This window comes from Vipera ursinii (genome assembly GCF_947247035.1).
Source record: "Vipera ursinii genome assembly, chromosome: 6".
In the NCBI taxonomy this organism is placed as follows: domain Eukaryota; kingdom Metazoa; phylum Chordata; class Lepidosauria; order Squamata; family Viperidae; genus Vipera; species Vipera ursinii.
Window position 1 is genome coordinate 59,940,739 of NC_139515.1, and position 22,821 is coordinate 59,963,559.

The 22,821-nt window shown below is 37.3% G+C and overlaps 2 protein-coding genes across 3 annotated transcripts in view; one reads left to right on the plus strand and one right to left on the minus strand.

The window, feature by feature from the left end:
* Positions 1-5,919: 5,919 nt before the first annotated feature.
* CHADL (chondroadherin like) lies at positions 5,920-18,049 on the plus strand (the record flags this gene model as incomplete). The annotated part of the gene is given in 6 exon segments (XM_083365365.1): positions 5,920-5,994; positions 8,532-8,743; positions 8,804-8,892; positions 8,895-8,956; positions 13,754-13,920; positions 17,863-18,049. Coding segments are annotated over 6 exon segments (792 nt in total).
* Positions 8,035-22,821, minus strand: part of L3MBTL2 (L3MBTL histone methyl-lysine binding protein 2) — a 51,854-nt gene continuing 37,067 nt past the window's right edge. The window contains exons 16-18 of one of the 2 annotated variants that reach the window (XM_083365751.1): positions 20,653-20,844; positions 18,939-19,694; positions 8,035-8,306 (exon numbers count right to left, since the gene is read on the minus strand). In XM_083365751.1, the coding sequence (XP_083221877.1) occupies positions 19,315-19,694; positions 20,653-20,844 (572 nt within the window). In that variant the 3' untranslated portion in view covers positions 8,035-8,306; positions 18,939-19,314. Of the gene's footprint in view, positions 8,307-18,938; positions 19,695-20,652; positions 20,845-22,821 lie in introns of those variants that run through there. The other variant, XM_083365752.1, reaches the window with a different exon arrangement.

Sequence of the window (22,821 nt, forward strand, 5' to 3'; positions counted from 1 at the left end):
ATCAATTCCAACTTTGTGAGATCTTTTTTCCCCCGCCAAAAGTTGAAATTATTATTATTATTATTTATTGAACATATATACCACCCTTCTCCCGTAGGACCCAAGGCAGTTTACAAGGCAATTAAAACTACAATACAAAAAGTTAATAACAATTAAAATAGATTAAATTATCCTTGATTAAAAATCTAAAACCCCTATAACTCTGATTAAAAACCCAATTACAATAAGTTAAAAATTAAAAATTCTCAGTCCTGGCCGGAAAGCTCAAAGAGCCAGGTCTTCAGGTCCCGGCGGATTGAACTTTTATTTTTTTGCACACGGCAATGGAGGCCTAAAGCAAAAAGGTTTTATAAAACCCAGCTGAAGGCCTAGGACTGGGGTGATGGTGTGCGTGCCCACAGAGAGGGCTCTGCATGCAACCTGTGGCAAACGTGCCATAGGTTCACTACCACAGGCTTAGAAGATGAAATGTCAACTTCCTTGTATCTTAAGCTTCTCCAGGCTGTCTATGTGATCCAGTTGGGCTGAATAATATTTTGATAATTAAATACTGAATCTATCTTCATCACAGTAATGACGATTGGAATTGGACTGGTTAAAACCATCTTCTGTGGACAGAAAAAATGGCCAGGGTTGTCCATAGAGAACTTTAAAATAAATGTCAAGGTGGTAGTACTAACCACCCCATTAAAGTCATTTAGGTGTATCACAATGCTTGTAAAGCAGGGGTCCCCAACCTCCAGGCTGTGGTCTGGTACCAGGTTGCGGCCCATTTGGAACCAGGCCATACAATGGGTAGGCGACAGCGCATACGTATGCAGCTTCACTTGCATGAGTGGCAGATAAGTGTGTGGGCACAAAGCTCCATTTGTGCAAGTGGCATGTGTGCGCATCCACTGCATGTGCAAGCGGACCTGCGTGTACATGCGTACCACTCAGGTGGAATCATCCCTACTCTCTACCGCTGTCACTACTGCTGGTTGACAAAACTGGAAAGGTTGGGGACAGCTGTTATAAAGGACTTCGAGGGGAAAAATAGTGAACTAAACATGGCTCTACTAAAAGCAGAGTTGACACTGTGGCGGAATAAACACCTGGCAAGTAAACCACCTCTGTGTAATTGTCCTCCAGACAAGGAAAGAACTTGAGATTGCCTGCAAGTGCTCCAGGCAGTTGCTCCTCACAAGGAGACAAGGCAGTAGTTTCTGGTGGATTAGCACTCTGGGAGAGAAGGGAATAACCAGGGCTTTTTTTCTCATAGAATGCTCAGAATGGAGTTCCGGCACCTTTTTTGGATGGAGCCTTGTAGGGTAGGCAAGGTGGGTTGTATGACATGTGTGAGTTCCGGCACCTTTTGGTTTTACAAAAAAAGCACTGGGAATAACTATATTGCTGAAACTGATTGGTGCCTTCAAAAGGGGGGGTGGGATTTGCACTAGGTTTGCATAGGTTTTTTTCCTAATTGTTTTTGGAGAATGCTTTTTAATTGCTTTTCAACTATTTGGAATTTTTGGATTGATAAACTTTAGAGCCTGAATGAGTTTTCTTCAATCCTTAGCAAACCAAGTTTTAAATACAAGCTTAAGGAAAAAATATTTTGGAATAAACAGCAAAAGAATGACTAGAACTTGAATTCTGGAGTTACAAACAGACAAAAAGTGTATGTGGATTTGAAATAAAATTTCAGGATTAATTATAAAATCTGGGAAATTGAATTCTCTTAAAAAATATTATTCTTGCTTTGCCTGTACACTGAGAGCTTCTGTATTGAAGACAAATTCCTTGGCCAAATAAAGTATTCTAATTCTAAAAACATGATAGGATGAGACTTTGAAGGTTGAATACTAGAGTGAATCAGAAGGAAGTAAAGATTATATAAAGGTGAACAGTTAAATTTGACTTACACTGAATGGAGCAAAATATGTTTAACATTGGACATGTTGAAGGATATTTTTGAACAATAGACTCAAGATGTTAATTTTAAGAGTGTCCATCTCTATAAATAGACCATTTAAAAGAGGTTATGGAAGAACAAAATTTACCTGACAAGACTGAGACTGATCTAAAATTGGATTTAAAAATGACTGACTACAAGAATGATACAAAAAAGATGCTACACTGGACATTTTCTACTTTTTCTTTTCTACACTATTTTTTTCTTTCATTTACTTTTTTTCTTTTTAGTTTGTATTTTTATCTTTTTAACTAATTTGTAATAAAATTGCTATACAAATAATTTTCAACAAACAGTATACAGGTTCTACTTGGTAAATGTGTTACTGTCAAAGTATAAAAGGTAGGCTTAAATACATATTATTGTTATTTAATTTTTCTTCAAAAAGAATGAGAAAAAGCCAGGAAAGCACCAAACTACTTGGTGTAATTTGGATTACAAAATATGGTGAATTATATGCTACTTTTTGTGACTTCTGACAAACAGTCAATGGGGAAGTCAGATTCACTTAACAACCGTGTTACTAACTTAACAACAGTGATTCACTTAACTGTGGCAAGAAAGATTGTACAAAGGCAATTCCGAAATGAATCTCCATTTTGATTATCTATGACAGACACTCGCAGATACAGAACTATTATATACATTAGAAAATTACATTTTGACACAATCGCCATTCAAATTGAGGCACTTGACATAACGTGTTACATGGTTTGAAATTGCTTAGTAGTCGCTCGGCGCCAAATTTGGGCTATGAGGGGGATGAACAAAAACATCCCAATGGAACTGCTTTAAAAATTCTTGGGTGCGTCTAGCGGTGTGCAGGCGAGTGTTATAAATCAACACCACACTGGAAGTGGTGCCATAGAAAATCCTGCCAAATGTGAAGATGCCAAAGGAGTACTGCTAGTGAAGTTCATGGAGTGTGGTTCAACCATAAATTCAGAAGTCTACTGTGAAACACTACAAAAACCTGGATGAGCCATCCATTAGAAGCATGCTGACTTCTGGTGTGTTGGTTCATGATAATGCTCGCCCGCACACCACTGAATGGATTCTTCTTAATGTAATGAGACTCTTGCAAGACTGCCCCATTCACATACTTAACCACAGTACTGGTAGTCCTTGACTTAACAGTTCATTTAGTGACCGAACTTACAATCTATGGCTATTTTTTACACTTAGGACTATGGCAGCATCCATGGTCATGTGATTAAAATTCAGATGCTTGGCAACTGATTCATATTTATGATGGTTGCAGGGTCCTGGGGACATGTGATCACCTTCTGTAGCCTTCTAGCAAGCAAAGTGGATGCAAATGGATGGAAACTAATGGATGGAAACTAATCAAGGAGAGAAGCAACCTAGAACTAAGGAGAAGTTTCCTGACAGAACAATTACTCAGTGGAATGACTTGCCTCCAGAAGTTATGGATGCTTTAAGAAGAGATTGGACAATCATTTGTCTGAAATGCAGGGGGTTGGACTAGAAGACCTTTCCATCTCTGTTATTCTATTAAAGTCAATAAGAAAACCAGATTCTCTTAACAACCATATTACTAGGTTAATAATTGCAGTGATTCACTTAACTGTAAAAAGGTTGTAAAATGAAACAAAACTCACTCAACAAAACAGTTCAAAATTCAAATCACTGTAACTGTACCTTTCTGGTGCATTACAACATCTTCATCTGTTTTGTGTAAACTCCATTTCTCTGGTGGCTTTGGTAGTGGTAAATTGTCATCATGCAGTACTCATCTCAGGGCAGATTGGGATATCTGATTTCTAACTTTTAGCAGAGAAACCAACGACATTAGTCAGGAGTAAGTCTATCATATGATCATTCTGTTCTCACCATATCATTGTTGTGATTCAGGGTCAGCCTGTGGGTTTGGCAGTTGGGTCGGATGACTCAGAGGAGGAGGAGGGGGGTGTTGAAGAGCTTGCTGAGGGGATTGGACAGCTTGATGAGAGCCCCCAGCAAGGCCCCTCTCATCTGGTCACGTTGCAGACCCAGCTGTGTGAGCCTGACAGCGTGGATGAAGATGACCCACAGCTGGCCCTGTTCAAGGATGCCCGATGCAGGAGGCAGTCAGCCAGGAGTAAACAGAGGGAGGCAATGGGGCTCCTCGGAAGGAGGCACAGAGAGGCCATGCCCTGAACTGTATTTAAGGGGAATGTGTGGGAGGGCTGGTTTGCTGAAGGCAACCGCTTGGATTGTTCCTGCTTCTTAGCTCGTGTTTTATGGTTGGTGTCTTGTCTTGCTCTGTTTTATGTGAATAAATTTGTCAGGCGTAATTCCAGCCTCTTGCCGTTTGTAGAGGGGTTGTCCCTGCCTTTTCTGCAGGGCCGGTAGCAGGCTGGTACAGAACAATTATCAGGACAGCAAAGAGGCATTGACTTCTGAGTTCCTCTAAGTCTAAGCCAAGGTCTAAGATGAACAGCACATCTTGCACAGCAAATGAGAGGAGCCCAGACCTTGTCTTAATTACCAGTCTTACAACCCAACTTCATATGCTTTCTTAAGTCCAGTCATGGGTCGTGTTTGAGGATTATCCATGTACTTGCCACATATGTAGCAGAATGTATTGTGGCTCTTCCAACAATGACAAGACATTTCTGCTGTCACCAATCATCCTACAAGCAAGTCTATAACTGGTTTACGTATTATTTAAATTACATGTAGATAGGCAAAGCTGTGCCTTGAAACAATCACATCAAACTACATGGAAACTGATATCAACAAAATGAGTAGCATCTGTTCATGTGAGCTGCTTTTATAACCTTTCCAGGCAGCATCCATCCAGTCTAAGCATGCCTAGGCATGTCCAAACTCTATCCGTTCCACAAATTTATATAACATGCCCTGAATGCATGCCTGGACATGTACAAGCTACACAAAGCATATTATAATGCAAGCAAATATTAGTAAACTTAAAATGTAAGAAACTGCAAAAACAGAAGATTTCTATAAAATAGTATGTAATAAGTTAAAATCACAGGATATTTTAATGATTAACAGCCTAAAATCTATAAGATACAGTCAAAAATGTTCAGGACACAAAATCTTTGCTGTCTGGTGTAATGGTTGTTGGTAGTATTCTTTGGGTTCATCAAATTATTTATTATTATTTCTATTGTTTTAATCCTGATAATGTGTGGTAGAATTGTAGCTGCTTACAGTTTGCATTCAATTGGATAATTAAATACAATAAATATACAGATAGTTGTTGACTTACAATAGTTTATTTAGTGACCGTTAAATGTTACAACGGCACTAAAAAAAGTGACTTATGATCTTTTTTTCACACTTACAACCCCATGGGGTTGCAGCATCCCCATGGTCCTCTGATCAAAATTCAGACACTTGGCAACTGACTCATATTTATGACTGTTGCAGTGTCCTGGGGTCATGTGATCACTTTTGTGACCTTCTGACAAGGAAAGTCAATGGGGAAGCCAGATTCACTTAACAACTGTGTTACTAATTTAACAACTGCAGTGATTCACTTAGCAACTGTGACAAGAAAGATTGTAAAAATTGGGCAAAATTTGCTTGTCTCTCTTAGTAACAGAAATTTTAGGCTCAGTTGTTGTAAACTGAGGACTACTTGTACTGGGTATAACAAAGATATGAAAAACTGATGAACTCTCCTACATGCTATACACCAGCATAAATAACGAAACATGAATGACAAAACAACAATTAGGACATAAAAGTACCATAACTTCACTCCCCCCCCCCAAATACTCATCTACCAAAACCATTTATCTATTAAGCAAAAACCAAGAAACGAGCATTGGGCATAGCAATATTTTAAACCCAAAGAGTTTCTCAAAATAAGCCCGTTTTAAATCAGCTGATTATAGCTCTACCGGAGAACAGTCTCAAAAAATTAGCCATTAACAAAGAACTATTCTCCACAACGCAACACACACAAAACCCATAAATTTCGCTAGCGTCCAATGAACAGCCACTTTCAAGCTTTGCTATGGGGCCACATAGCAACACCTCACTTTGTGATGGTGAATATCAATGAGGTGAAAATTCAAAGTTGTCCTGCAAACTATATCAATCAAAACCTTAAAATTAAGGATAAACATCTGAACATAAAAGGACTTTAGCAAAATATATAAGGGCTATGCAAATTAAGCCACATTTCTTAATTTTGGGATATTTTAATCGTACACGGTCATCTGTCACGTGATACTTCTGCTTAGCTATGAAGCGAAGATCTTTATGCATGTTCAGAGCTCAGGAAGTATTTTGGAAGGGGGAGGGGGAGGGGGGTTGCTGGCAAAGAGTTTCGTCTGCCAGATTCTTTTACTGGAAAAATGTTTAGCAAAATCTAGGCATGGCAATAGCACATCACATTTATTTATTGTAGTTCAATTTCTACTAATTCAGTCTAATCTTAATTTCTAACGCACACATAAAAATACCATTGGAGGATTTGCCAATGTATTGCTTTTTTTTTTCTTCAAATGAAAATCAATCCAAAATTTTAGAAACTGTTTATGGACATAAAAAGGAATTCTGTATGAATATTTATTAAGGTACAGAATACTTGTGTTATACTGCGAAGTTATATTCTTTGCATGGATTGATTTACTTTCAATGTAAACACAATTCATAATTACATTTACAATGTAAAGTAAAATCTGCTAACTGTGATTGTGTAATTTTCCGGGCAGTATTCAGAAGTCACTTATTTTAATTGACTAATCTAGATTCATTTTAGCTTGCCTATTTGATATTTATAAAATCAATGAACAAATAAAATACTTTTGACTTATTTAATTGGGTTCTTTTTAATCTAGTCTCAGGATGTGTGGAAAATAGATTGCTATTTAGGTCATATCTATGCAGAAATACTGAAAATACAAAAGGATTAACAAACTTTTAAGCATCACTGTAAACTTGGTGGTTGTTGCTTTTACCGAAAAGGAGTATCACTCACATCACCATGCTCAAGGGCAGAAATTTGACAATGCTGCTCTATGATGACAACCTAGCAATTCTCTCCCTTACTCAGAGGGACTTAGGAAAAGTTTGTGAACCTTACAGAATTCTGCAAAGACGTTCTTATAATTAATTACTGTATTCCAAGACTAAAATGATGGTTTTCTCAACAAGACCCAGCAACCATAAACACCAATGGCAATCTAGAATTATCTCTACCCAAAACAATAAATAGTGCAAAGGCAATCCTGGGCTTTTTTCACTCTAAAGCAGATAGAGAGAAACCTACTCTCTTCTATTAAGCTGTTTAAGGCTAAGCCTGTTTCCCAAATGCTACACAGTCCACAGATACACATCTATGGCCCTGGATGCTATTGTGAACACTCTTCCAGGTTTCATACTGTTTCAAAGGCTCTAATCTGCATGGAAACTGGAATAATCCCACAGGAGGTGAGTCTATGGGAAGGCATTTACCCAGGATTTTCCCAAGGTGGTTTACACATTTTTTTAGAAAAAGAAATAAAAAAAAATCAATACACCATTCATAAACAGAAAAACAGTAGGAAAACATTTGAGGCCAATGGGCAGATTTCAAATGTTGACTGTATGCCATAGTGCTCACCCAATATTTTGACCATTTTATAAACAACCAATCAGAAACTAATTTAAAAAGAGGTACCATTTTCTTTTATCCTCATATTAGCCTTATGAGTTGGTTTTTATGATTTCGTCTTATGTTTTAAAACTTTGGTGAACATTTCCAAAAACAACACACATCTATAATTTTTTTTATTAGAACTATTTATGTAAAGGCTTTCTATGACTGCCATTTCATGTCTAGATGGCTAATAATAATATAATTAATATAACAATAATAGTTTTAATAATCACCCCTCAAACAGATTAAAATAATCATTGTACATTGTTTACATTATTATAAAAGTTATGCTAAAGGTTGGTTCATTTTTGGCAGCAGGCCAGCTACTCATTCATTTATTATTCAAAAAATCTAAACAATTTCAAAGGGCAAGAAACCTGGCAGTTCCAACAGCTATTTTGCAGGCATTCTGGTGTCTACAGTATAATGTTACTTGTGTTTGCTTAATAAAGTACCCATCATTCCATTCTTTGACTTTCTCTCTCCAACAACTTGTGTAATACTTGTTGCCTTATCTGGCCAGCTTGGAATGGATTTCTTTTGGGTAAGATCTCCATGCAGCCACTGAAGTCTCTATAGCATGTTTCCTCTAATCTTACCTTCCTTTACCTGATACAAGAGCCATGGTAAGATGGAAAATCTCAACAGTTTAAGAAGGCATCAGACTGGGAACAATTACTTTAATCCATTTTGCAACTGATTTTTGTAAGATGGATTGTCTGCTTCCAAAATCTATTAAGATTTAAACAATTTGTAATTTTAATATTTAGCAACTACCTAGCAACAAAGATTACAAAGCATTTCAAAAATGATCTATCTAATAGCAGTCTCAATGTGTGACAGCATATAATTTCCTGATTTTCCATTAAAAATAAAACTTTGAGGAACTACTATGATGGGCCAAAAATCCAGGGAGCTATTGAGAATAAAACTAATATTTGTTTCCTTAAATTGCAGATTACTAAAATGTTGGCTCTTCAAGATAACAAAACTACAGTGATTCCTTTAGGAACCTTTTTGTCCATTCCGTACTTCACCCATTTGAACCTGCAGAGATGCAAGATGAAAAGCATTGAGGAAGGGGCTTTCAGGGTATTAGGACAGCTAGTTTATCTCAATCTGGCTTCTAACAATATAGCCTTCATCTATCAAGAATCCTTAGATCAGGGGTCTTCAAACTCGGCCCTTTTATGACTCATGGACTTCAACTCCCAGAATTCCTCAGCCAGCATGCAAGTAATTCCCATCAAGGCCCTTAGAGGATTGCCTATACTCAGTGAACTGAAATTGTCTAAGAATCCTATAAAATATATTGGGAATGGTGCTTTCCAGTTGCAAGATCTCTGCAGCACTTGTATCTGGATAATACAGGCCTTGAACAAGTAAGTTAGAAATTGGGCAGCTGTAAACTACAGTGACATTGCCACCATCATCACAAGAATATGTATCTGCAGCTATAGTTTGTTTGGTTTAGTGTTATATATTAATTCAAAAACCCAGATGATGAAGATGATTTATGTGGTATTGATAGTTACTCATTAGACCATGTTATGCCAGTTTCATCAAAGTACAACCTCACCAATATGGAAATAAAATACAAAAACGGATGCATTTAATTAGAATTTCCAGTAACGGAACACAGGAAATTAAATCATCAGCCTACAGTTATTGGTAAAATTCTGTGGAGTTTCAGATTAAAGTATTTCTCCTATCTGGATCTGCTTCACTGGAACCTGAAAGCTGCTCTTATATTTATAATAGTTATAGGGTGAAAAATATTCAGTGAGTTTTCCATTGCTGAATGTGCTATAGAACAAAGGAAAGATGTTGACCGTTTAAAAGCCCTCTTTGCTATGCAGCTAATAATGGACCATTGCCTGCACTTTCTTCGTGGAAAGTTACACATCAGTTCTTTGCATTTTCAGAGAGGGCTGGAAATAATTTATACGATATTTCAGACTCTATCACCACAAAAAATGATTCCATCCACATTGTTGCTGGTCATGTGCTTCTCCTCTTTCCTTCCATATTTTCCAATATTGTAGACTTTTCATAATACCAGGTCTTTGCATAATATATCCAGAATACAGTAATTTGAGCCTGGTCATTTGTGCCTTGAGTAAGAACTCTGGTTTGATTTGTTTTCTTGGCTATTCAAGGTATTATCAGGAGTCATAGTAAAAATATTTTTTTCTAACTTGTTCTTCAAAGCCCACTTTGCTTTCACTAAGTATCACAGGAAAAACATTACCTGCATGATTACGATATTTGGAGTTATAGACCCTTTATGGCATCTAAGTATCTTTTCCAAGGAGTTCATTGCTATTCCACCAAGTGCTAATCTGTAGTTTCTTCTTGGCTGATGGTTCCTTTTATATTAATAGTTGATTCTAAAGGCAAACACTTTCTACCACCTTAAATGTTAATTTGTTAATTTTAAAGGTAACTTAGAATTCTAAAATTGTCTTGCTGTGCCCGTTTTCATTAGTTTGATCTTTTTTATATTTAAATTACCGTAAGTTCTATTTTTCACTGAGCTCCTTGACTTGTATTACTCAAGGTTGCAGATTATTTGAATTTCCAGCTATTAGAATAATGTTATCAGAATAATATAGATTGTTGAGTTTTTTCCTCCACTTTTAAAATCATGCTCATCTTCTTCACATCCAACTTATTTTGATATAGATTCAGCTTATAGACTGAAAAAAATAAGAAGAGAGTATGCAGCTTTGATTCACTCTTTTGCCATACTTTTCTAGTAGTGGCCATATTTGTCTGTCTTGATTTATAATCCAAAAAAATAAAACACCCTCCTCCCAAGCTTTTACTTATTTTTTTCCCTTTATTCTTGAATCTTGAAATTTCATGACAATCTCTTAAAGCCTTTCTGCTTCTACTCTTATAAGGGGCACTTATACAATGATCCCTTATCCTTTTTGTTTTAAAAAAATCTACCAGTCATTTTCCTTGGTGGACCTAAACAAAATAGTTTCCCATGAAAGAACATAAATAAATAATAAATAATAAATAAATAAATATTTATCTATTTTTTTCCCCAGGAACTTTAAATAAAGTCCAAAAATTTCTTCTGGACCATTTATCTGTTTAAAACCTCTGTAAGCAAAATTCTTACTTTTTTTTTACTTCAAGTTTATTTTTTATAATTTTTATGTTCTTTTTCTGCTAAATACACTATGGGCTGTAGGAACTGTAGGAAGAAAAGTCTTCATCATGGTTCCATCCAAGCCGGGGATAAACAACATGGCGACTGCTTTAGGAAGAAGGTTACAGTTTATTGCAGAGGAAAGCCAGACAGAAAGATGGATCCAGCAGAAAAAGGGCTGAGCACATATAGGGAGTGGGTTTTATAACCCCTCAAGTCTTTTGTTTGGAGTTATTTCCTGTTTCAGGCTTTGTATTTCCTGTGTCACATATTCTGACCTGAGTCTGGGTGTGCCTTTCTGGTATTCTTGATGGTTGTGGGTCAATCCTATCCTGCTTCCTTGGGGCTGGAGTATGTAGATTTTAGGTCTTTGTCTTCCTAAGCTTCCAGCCTCCTACATCTGCATTTGTACAGAGCTCGTGGGAGGGAGACCTAGGGCTATTAAGCAAACTGGGCATGCTTTTCTGGTTCTTCAATATCTTTTTAGGAAAGATATTTTTCTGCCCTTTTATTATTTCCTTCTCTGGGGAGCTGACTTCCCTCAGAACAGTCACTGGATGGTCCAATTGAACTGCTGCTCTGAAGAACTTTTTGGCATTTAATTAAGTTTAATACAAAATGATTGGGAAAGTGGGATTTGGACAGACTCAGTATCTTTTAAATGATTCCACTGAGGTTGTAAGCCTGACCTTCTTTCCTTGGTTCCCAGCACTTTTATTTCCGAGGTATCTTTTGGATCCTGCAGGCTTCCTTATAAGGAACAGCCATCTGGTGCACGCTTGGGTAATTTCTTTGGCTTATCTTTTTCTGAAGAAGCTCTGCAAAACTGGATGCCTCACCCGATCCCAATTCCAGTCTCAGCATTATTTTTGTGCTTTCCCAGACACATGAATCCAACATTTTCCCCACCTGAAAGTCAGGCCCCTTGTATCTGATGGTTGCCTTGGTAACAGGTCTTTTTTCCTGTCCTTCAAAACCATTCCCTCTGCTCTCTACAACAGCTCAAAAAATAAAGAACATAGAAACAAAAGAAACAATAAAGATACAATAAAATTACTCTAAAAAAGTACAACAGTTACAAGAGGTCTTTCCAAACAAAAATATCAACACACATAAGAGACTTTTTTGGTATTTTGGGGCTTTCTTAGTTATTCAGCATACAACAGCAATAACATATCTTGTTTCTCAATCTTTCCCAAAGCCTTTTCATGTAGGCCTCTAATCTCCATTGGATGATCCTAAATACAATTTGCCACAATTTGTAGAATTAAGGATAGTGTAGGATGCTATACATGCTCTGGTAGCTCTCCTTGCTATTGTAAAATGATTTTTTTCCAACATGTTGGCCACTGCATCATTTTTCAGATTTGCTGGCACAATGAAATTAGTATCTTTAGTCCAATCACATTTTCTTTATTATTTCCAACTTTGATATTTCAGTCCACAACCCTTAGCAGTACATCTTGGTTGTATATTCCATTGAACTGACCACAAAATTTGTCAACCTTCTCTTCTGTATCAATAGTTAAAACATAATTTTTATAATTGCCATAATTATTTGTTGTCCATAAGTCTAATTGATGTTACTCAGTCATTAGATGCATTGTACCCAAATACTGTCCTTGCTTTTTCCCCCCTATGAAAGCAGCACTGCCGCTTCTTTGTTTTCATGAACTGAGTAGTAGCAGTCAAATGAGTATACTCTTTACCAGTTCATATTAATTCACTGGTGCTAATTTGTCTATTTCATATCCTTACTGTATTACTTTATAAATAACTCAAGGTGATGAACATATCTAATACTCGTTCTTCTCCTATTTTTCTCATAAAAATCCTGTGAAGCAAGTTGGGATGAGACAGAGTGATTGGCCCAAAGTCACCCAGCCGGCTTTCATAACTAAGTTGGGAACAGAACTCAGTCTTCAGGATTCTTCAGGTTTTTAACATTTAGAATGCTGTAACTACTAGACCAAAGTGGCTCTCATCTAATGGTTCATCTTCACTCTGTAGAGCTTTCCCAGGTCCAATGTAATTCTGTCTATCTTCATTTTTTTTCTTGCATGTCACATCAATAACTAGATCTCTAGAAACATAATAAACACCGTTAACTCTTCCTCAATAACATGTAGAATATCATCCAAACTAAGGGGCCTATATCTAAAATTATACCATCAATTACTTTCTATTGTTTATCTGTGTGGTTTTCTTGGTAAAACAGGAGTGTTTTTCCACTGCTTTCTCCCACATACTATAAATTGTCATTGCCATTAAAGCAATCATCCATTTCTAGCATTTTTCTATATAAGGGCCATCCGCTTTGGGTGCCTGCTCACTTTAGATAGGCAGCCAGGATGATCTTCATGTCTTGAAGAATCCTGCTGGGAATATATCCGCTTGGCCTACGTTCCCAACATTCTTCACTACTCCCTCCACAGGAACAGATACAATGAGGCACTACAGCAGGATATTAAATTAGAAGTACAGCCACCTTAATCATAATGAGAAAAGGAGAAATACAGTATTCATTCTTTCATTTCAAAAACATTGCATCAAAATGTGAAATACTGACTTCCACAATTCTCACAAATATTAGCCTGCAGTTTTCTTGGATTGTTAAGATACACTTTGAGAGACGTAAGAGTCCTAGGGGCAGGCTATAAACTAAATTAATTAGATGACGATCATCACTCTGGGTATTTAATAATTTCTTTCTGAAAACATATTACAAGTGACAACTGAATATCAACCTTTGAATAAGCTGAGGTGGCTGCATTCAAGAATCTGGAGACTGCATGAAGACTTTGAGTTATACTTTTGATATAGGCTAATTATAGTCAACTCTGATAAATGTTTTCTTTCATCTTTAAGAAACTGTTAACTGTTTTAGAGATTATGAATACACTAATTTTCTTACAGTTATTGGACACATACAATGGGTCAGTGGAAATAGAAGATTGGGTAATTATAAATTACTTCTGCAGATCTTGAACTTATCATTACCAACTTGTGTTGGCAGATTTCTTCTGGTGCCTTTACTGGCTTGGGTCCAAATATTAAAAGTCTGTATCTGGAGAAAAATAGAATGTACAATTTACCTAATTTACATGGCTTCAGTGCTCTGGAGGTAATCAACTTGAATGATACCTCTTTTTCCTGTGATTGTCACCTTTTCTCATTACGCAAGTAAGTCATTAATTCCCATTATTCATCTTCTAAAATAGAATTTTTGTCCCTTATAGGCTGGAATGAGGAAAAGATATTAATGACACCTATTTGCACTTTCATACAGAATCAACTAAATGGTAATTAATATATATTATTCAAGACTGTATTGACACAAAATCACACAAGTGCCTGGTGATCACATCTCTGTTAAGTAGATTATTTTTATAAAATCAATCACTTTTTTAAAGTAGAGGTGGAGAGGGGTTAACTGAAAAAGTTTGGAAAAATCTGGATTGTACAATTGAAGCTGCACATGATTTGAGATCTTCCCTCATCTAGTCCCTCCCGATGCGTTGGCTTGCAATTTTGCAAATTTCATTCAGCCATGTTGATTAGCGATTTGCAGGTGTATGAATGAATGAATGAATGAATGAACCTTTATTGTCAAAGTACAACCATGTATACATTGAGATTGGCTGTGCCTCCCTTCGTGCCCCCTCCTATAACTCAGTGACAACAAAGCCACCATCTTGTTACACCATGTGATCTAATTGCACAACACACCGGCCTCGCAAGTCAGTCATACATAAAATTATAAAATTATTTCTCGTTCAAGAGCCTAACAGCCCATGGATAAAAGCTGTTCTTCAGCCTGTTGGTACGGCTGGCTATACTCCTGTATCTCCTACCCGATGGTAGGAGAGTAAAGAGATACTGGCCATGGTGTGAGTCGTCCCTAAGAATTTTCCTCACTCTTCCAAGGCAGCGAGCCCTGGCGATGTCATCCAGTGGTGTCAGGAGACAGCCCACAATGTCTTGTGCTGTGCTCACCACCCTCTGTAATACTTTCCTATCTGCAGTTGTCAGACCAGCATACCAAACCACAATACAGTGCGAGAGGACGCTCTCTATATTAGACCAGTAAAAAAGGGTCATTAGCTGTTGTTCTACCCTGTTCTTCCGCAAGACCCTGAGGAAGTGGAGTCTTGGGCCTTTCTGCCACCTGGGTTGTATTAACTTTCCAGGTAAGATCTTCACAGAGGTAGACTCCCAGAAATTTAAAGGAGGAAACTCTCTCCACACAGCCTCCCCGAAATGTAAAGTGGGGCAGGTTCCTCTCTTTTCCTCCGGAGGTCTAGCACCATCTCTTTTGTGTAGTCCCAGATCACCTGGAGGATAATTCTAAATATTTTTCTTCTTCTTTGCATCTTGATTTATCACGAAGCCAAGAGCAATTCAGTATTGGGGCAGGTTATTTATTTATTATTTATTTATTTATTTTATTTGTATACCGCCCTTCTCCCGAAGGACTCAGGGCGGTGAACAGGGCAATACATGTTAAAAGACAAAATACAAAAATTAAAAGAGATTAAACAAAATGCCCACAACTCTTACAATAGGTTAAAACACATTAAAAGTAATAAAAACCCAACCCCATCCCATCAGGCCAGGTCAGGTTGTTCAAAGAGATATGTCTTTAGATCGCGCCGGAAGGAGCGCAGGTCGGGCGCCATCCGGAGCTCAACCGGAAGACGGTTCCATAAATCTGGCGCGCCCACAGAGAACGCCCTCCCCCTGGGGGCCACCAGTCGGCATTCTTTGACCGGTGGCACCCTGAGGAGGCCCTCTCTGTGGGAGCGTACTGGGTGGAGGGAAGTTGATGCCGGCCGCAGGTGCTCCCCAAAGTATTCCGGACCCATGCCATGTAGGGCTTTGTAGGTCAATACCAGCACCTTGAACCTCACCCGGAAGACAACTGGAAGCCAATGCAGCTCGCGGAGCAGAGGTGTAACATGGGAGTATCGGGAAACTCCCAGCACAATTCTCGCGGCTGCATTCTGTACCAGTTGGAACCTCCGTGTGGTCTTCAAGGGCAGCCCCATGTAGAGAGAGTTGCAGTAGTCCAGACGAGAGGTCACGAGCGCATGAGTGACCGTACGTAAGGCATAGGGCTGCAACTGGCGCACCAGGTGAACCTGGGCGAAGGCCCCCCTAGTCACAGCTACTATATGGTCTTCTAAAGAAAGCTGTGAATCTAGGAGGACTCCCAAGTTGCGAGCCCTATCTACGGGGGGTAATAACTCACCGTTATAAGAAAACAATGTTGACAGTATCAATTTTTCTTGTTTACATGGAGTTAGAGAAACTGGACAGGATAATCAGAGAAAAATGACCTCTAGTTTGACCAATATATGGCACAGAAAAGAATGGCTCCATGATAAACAGAGAAGATCCTTGATGATAGAATGTGTATGTATTCAATTATAAGAACTTGGAAAATCCTTATAATTAGAATTAAAATTCTTTATTGGCCAAGTGTGAGTAATTATCGTTTAGTCACAAATACTCATTTTCTGGTAAGATAATTGAGATGGAAGTGGCCTCCTATTTCCAAGTACATTTGGATGATAAGATCGATTTCAGTTAGGATTTGAGTCAAGCTATGGCATTAAAAGAGTTTTGTTCATCTTTTGATGGTGTGCCTTAGATACTGAATGAGATTAGTGCAACTTTATTAGTTATTCAGGTTCTCTAGTGACTTTTGATATTATTGTTCATGATTTATTTTTATATACACACACATATACACACACAATATGCAAAGTACTTCTCCAGTGCCTGTACTATAGACATTCATTCTAGCCTCATATCACCATTATTGCATAAATACCAAGGGCTCCAGGACTCACTGAACAATTTTACACCTCACTGCTGCTTTCAGATACTAACCCTGCTAAGATATATGTCACCAGGTTCTCTGTAGCAAAAATCCATCAGATGATTTGTACCATAAACCAATTTTAATAAGCACCAAGTCTGTAATTCTGGAGTACTCTATTGTGATAGGTCTAATTTGTCATGCTCCCTTCCATCCATTTAATGCTCCTACCTCCTTTTAAATTTTTTTAATTTTTGGTTTTTAAGTATTTAGTTTGATGTATTTTTATACCTTTTAATATTTTGTACCCCAGCCTTATGCTGGTCTTTGACTATAATAAAGATCTAATTTTATCTAGGTACTAGAAATAAAACATCTTAGAGCCTGTTGGCCCACCTCAATTTCAAGAACAGACTACTGAAGATGCCTCTCCTGCCCTCAATCTGGTGGACAGAATGATTCTTATGTGTGATTATCAGGCCACGGAATATTCCCTCATGGAAACATATATTGCTTCCCAAAATAGTATATATATTTTGAATTTCATCAATCTAATAAATAATTTCATTGTGAATTTTAGTGATATGAATATTTGTTTTAAAATGTATATTTTAAATTTGAGTTGCAAATAGTTTTGAATGTTTATGTAAGTAGAATGGCTGGAATAAATATAATAACTGGATGGTATGGTTCAGCATCCTTACTGTAATAGTAGACCTGGTATCATCTATCTGGATTTTATCTCATAGTCTTGAACAATGAAAACATGCTTTGGGCTAGCAAAGCCAAAGAGAAGTCTCAAGATTTAAATTTAACTGACTTGTCTTTCTTTTTGGGAAATGTAGATGGTGGGAGAGGAAATGGAATAGTAAATCGAACTACAGATGTTCATCAATCACTTCTTTTTAGCAACTGATTTCTGATTTACTTTTCTCAGTGAAGGAATTATAAATCTTAAATGCTAAAACGTTAGCTTAGGCTAAACTTTGACTGCCAAATAGTGATTACACAAGAACATATAATTGATGGATGAACCTTCTGTTGTAAAGCTGATCAACTGTTTCACATTTTTCCTAGAAAACAGTAATTCTGTAATGAGAAAATTCTTGGAAACATCATAAACAAGCAGCATTTTTTTCCTGCTCCCCTGTTTTCAGAAATTAAAAATTTCTTAATATCTCAAATGTGAAACCATACAAAAAACGCCTACAACCCCGCCCCCCCGGAAAACCACAGTTTTTAAGTTTAAATAGTTGCAGGCCTGATGACATTATGTTTTTTTCTTTTTCTTTATTTTCTAGGCGGCTTGATAATCTGAATCTGAGAGTAGGGGCCCCTTGTGGCTCTCCACCAAATCTATATAGCCCTAAAGTGAAGTTTGTCACTATGTTCCAAAGTTGCCCAGGCTGGAATATCCAGAAGACCAAACAAGCCAGCTTAATCAGGGATGAAGTCGTATCCAAAACTCTTTCAGGTGTAAAAGAATGATGCTTTGGATAAAGCTATGCTGCAACCAAAGTTGGAATATTACCACTAGTTCTGGTCACAAGACTACAAAAATCATATTGCAAAGTTGAAATAGTAGAGGAAAAGACAACCAACATTATCAAAGGACTAGAACACAAAGTGGGGAAACCAAAATTATGGCCACATGAAAACTTCCAAATAATTTGAGGTCTCCTAGATGGGTTGATAGTAGCTAGGATCTCCCCATTTTGACATGGGAAATTGTCCTCCATTCAGGAAATGGAAAATACTGCCTCAACTTATGAATAAGCCTCATTCAATTGTAGATTTTAAAAGTCTTTGTAGTTATACAAATGCTTTGTACATTTTCCCAAATACTTTCAGACATTTGAGGCTTAAGGATGCAAAACGATTGACTTCTTATTTTTCCTCCTTCCTGAATTAAACATAGGTCAGCTTGTTAGAATAACAATTCATTTCTTGGCATTTGTATATCAAAGCTAGGATATCACATTTCAACTACTAATGTTACTGGTAATATCTTCACCTTTTGAATGATACCCTATCTAGCATCCTTATCAGATGTAAAGTAATTCACTTATAGTCTGGGGTCCTTATACCATAGATGTGCAAGATCTGGGCAAATTTGAGGCTTTTGCCGATGGCTAATCTGTTCATTAAGAGACCAATGCTGTATCCTGCTTTTTCAACTGTTGAAATAATAAATCAATTATTGAATCCTATCTAGCTGATACTTCTTGGGAGTTTTCTACCACATAAGCCTGCCACTGAATGGGATCAGTGGATCTTTTCCCCAGAGATAGACATTGTGAACTATGTGGCCCATTTCATATTAAATATACATTGTTGTAAAAAAATAGTAAGGCACTGAGATCCTCAGCTTTCTTACCCATTTTCCTGATTTCTCATTTATTTCAGCAGAAAAAAATTATTGGGTACTAGCCCAATAACTTTCTTTGTGAGGCAATCCACTGTTGACTGAAATAGCGATGACTACTGTACTATGGTCAGGCAAATTATAAATGCTCTGTGTAACATGTCATGGCCTTTCCACAGAGTTTTATAAAGCAGAAATTCACCCATAGTATTCAGAGCAGCACTGTAGACCTGCCTTTTTGCATGATGGGATAGAACATATGTTATTATAATTGTTTCATAGGATGACTGTATCACATGAAAAGCTAGAGTACAGACCAGAGGCCAGCACTTCACCTTCCTTGATTCCTGAAGGACTGTGCTGAACCATTGATATTGATATTGAACCTCTAGTCCACATCCTCATCTTTCAAGCAGCTAATGAGCACTGGGCTCACTGTACCTTCAGTTTTTATGTCCCCATCTTTTAAGCAGGCAATTGCAATAGAGTTTGCAATTGCTGGTTCCTTAATTCCACCCTTTAAGTAGCAAAGTGTATCAAGGCTTGTTGCAGTTTCAACATCCATGCTACCATCCTGGTCATCTGCTATAGGGCTTTCTGGGGACTCTAGTTCCATCCCTTCATCCTTTAGGCAACCGATTATCGTAGAGTGTGCTGGAGCTTCTTGATCCATGTCCTCATCCTTCACTGGCACTGAATGTTGTGGAGTTTCAAGCCTCACCTTTCGCTCTTCAAGCATTTCTTCTTTCACTTGCACAGCAACGAAGGCTAGAAAACACAGGAAAAGGCTATGTTTAAGTACAGAATGGAAATCTAAAAGGTCAGCAAAATGCTAGTGATAACCTATATTCCTAAAAAGAATAGTTACTATTCACACGTGGATAAGGGAAAGTAAAAATCAAACAAAAATATTTCTAGAGTCACGTGTTATTTTTTTTATCAATTTATCCAGAGAAACAAAATTACAAATCATGCCATGAGATAACTCCCCACAGGATTTCAATATTTTCTTCATAAAGTTTTAGCAAGCTACTGCTTTTAAAGTAAAAATGATTATTTTCAAATTCTACATTGAAAATTATTTTTCACAATTATATTTTTGCAACAGTGCAGGTTTCAAAATTGTCTACATATCAGGAAAATCAAGGTAAACCTTTAAGGTGACGGCATTTTAAAGTTATTATTGACAGTCATAAAACAATTCACCATTGACTGCACCTGATTTTATGACCTCTTTTGTAGTGTTCATTAAGTGAATGCCATAGTCATTATACCAACATTCAGTTGTTATGCAAGCCCATCATTCTTTACTATGGGGCATTTTTTGCAGGAAACCGGAAGTAAACAGTTTCTGACAAAAATGTTGCAAATTACGGTCATGTGACCGCAAGGTACTGCAAATGGCTATAAATGTGGGTTGGTTGGTTGCTGAGCACCCAAAATGCAGTCACATGATTATTGGGGTGGGATGAATATCATAACTTTGAATCCAGGTTGTAAATCCCATTTTCAGGGTCTGTAGTAATTTTGAACAGTCACTAAGTGACCGATCGTAAGTTGAGAACTATCTATACTAGCTCTTACAAGTTTACATTGCAAAAGTGTCCATCAAAACCTTCCCAAACTGCCTGCAGTTCAGCAAGTTAAAATGTGTATGTTAGTAATTTTCTTAAGACTCTTCCTGTTTACAAATTGGATAACTTAAGCACTATATCCCTTTTCTTACTTTCAGGCAGTAGTTTTGAAGAAGTCTTGGATTTAGCTTGCATTGCCTCAATTTTTGAAACAGTTGGTTTCCCCTCCTTTGATTTTGAAGTAGGCAGCTTTTTGATAACTTTTGTTTCTTCCTTTGTTTTTGGAGTGATCACTTTCTTAGCTGCCTCCTTGACGGAACGGGCTTTAGCAGTCATCTTTTTTCCTTAGCAAATTGAATAAAAACAGTCATACATCTACCTCACAATTCTGCCAAAGACCCCATAGCAGCTCACTTGTATCAGGGGTGCACAACTGTCAACAAGGAGGGGTACTTAGATCAATGTTTTTTCTTTAAAACATCTGGACATAAAACATGGTTGTTTTTCATGGCTAAGTAATCTACAATTTGGAGGAAAATATAAAGCAAACAATGTGAAGTGAGCCCCCAAATGCAGCTGAAATGATACAGGTAAGATTCTGGTTGATTACCTCAATAAGGATTAATAAACTAAACTCAGCTATGAGACAAATGAAGCAGGAGTACTAAGCTAACATATGTCCAAACTAATCACATTGATACAGATCTTATTAAGGGTCATTTTAAAATAATAATTACTAGAAACTGAAACATATATTTAATCCATCTGCCTAGGTAACTCAACAGAAGCATAAATATTATCAACTGCCTTGAAGACATCTATAAATATTTGGGTAGAAAGTCCCTCCAACTTGTTTGTTTGTTCATTACATTTCTATGCTATCCATCTCCCCTACAAGGGGACACTGGGTAGCTTAGTTAAAAAATACTTCTTCAGTGGGAGCAAGTTGAGGCTCTAAATATGTAAAACTACTGGTCCATTATAGTAGTAAAATAGTAGCCATCATTTATACTTATAAGGACCCTGACCCAATCTGTGGCATGTACAGCTATAAGAAATAAGGTTCTTTTTTCTAGATATCATTCCCAGATAGATTTTGTATGTTGATGGGGAGGGATAGACACAAATAAATTAGTTACCCATGACATACCATAGGATACACATGCCACAAGGTGCGAGCAAAGACCATCAGAAAATTAAAGCATGAAAGAGTCATATTAAAGCATCCTGTGATGTTCTGCAAATGTTATCAGACTGGCAGAGAAAAGTTTGATAATTTTATGCTCATTTGTGGTTGTTAAGCAATTAGCAGGCTCCTACAGACCAAAGATGCTTTCGCAATCTTGAATGCATATTTCCCATCTAGCCAAGCTACACATAGTTAGTATCAATTTAGCATCAAAGCTTTTGCAGGTCTCAATTAATATATAATTTGATATTATCTGTCAAATAGCAAAGCTGCTAGCACAAGTGTAGTGGAAGGGATAAATTATTATGACAGGGATATTGCAGATTCTCCCCAAAAAGGAAAACAGGCAATTTGTGGCTTAAACATTTCTCAATCTAATTACAAAAAGAATCCTGATGAACAACATAAGAAAATGCTTTGCACCAAGTCTGACATTTAGTTCAAAGTCAGCAGTGGCCAATGCATTGCTTTTCAAATGGGTAATAGTTTTCAGCATCTCTCTCTATTGTTCATGGCAAGTTAAGAATTGTAGTTCAGCAATACCTGTATGAGAACAGGTATGGTTCATGTACCCTGAAGTCCCTTTCCAGAATTTATTACAGAAGTGTTCCTATCCAGTTGGATATATCAAAGTTTCAACATGAAGTCTTTGCCTGCAAAACATGTACATCCCTCACTGCCTCCTTATGGATGGGGAAAATATAAAACCTTTACACCCACAGTCCTTCCAATTCTGAATTTGACTCAGGAAATGATTAAGAAGCTTCACAAAAACATATAAAGGCTGTTCTTCATGGCTGAGTTAAAGTGATATCCGTCAGTCCTTCAGCCCCTTAAAATCAATTTGTTGCCTCCACTTGCAATCCTTAACCTGCCACAGGAATAACAGCAAGCGGGAATGTCCATACTTGTGTTTACTGGGCAAATTAAATATAGGGATTGGTAGCTTTTAGCTATAACAGGTATAGACTGGGGAAGAGATAAAGGCAACATCATGAGAACGTGGCTGAAAAAAAGGCATGTTTGTGGCTTGGTTAGGTTATTAGCCTGGATAAAATAAACCTTTGATTGAATAGACCTTGGTTTATCTGACTGCAGATTTGATGAACAAATCTCCTGAACCCAGAGTGTG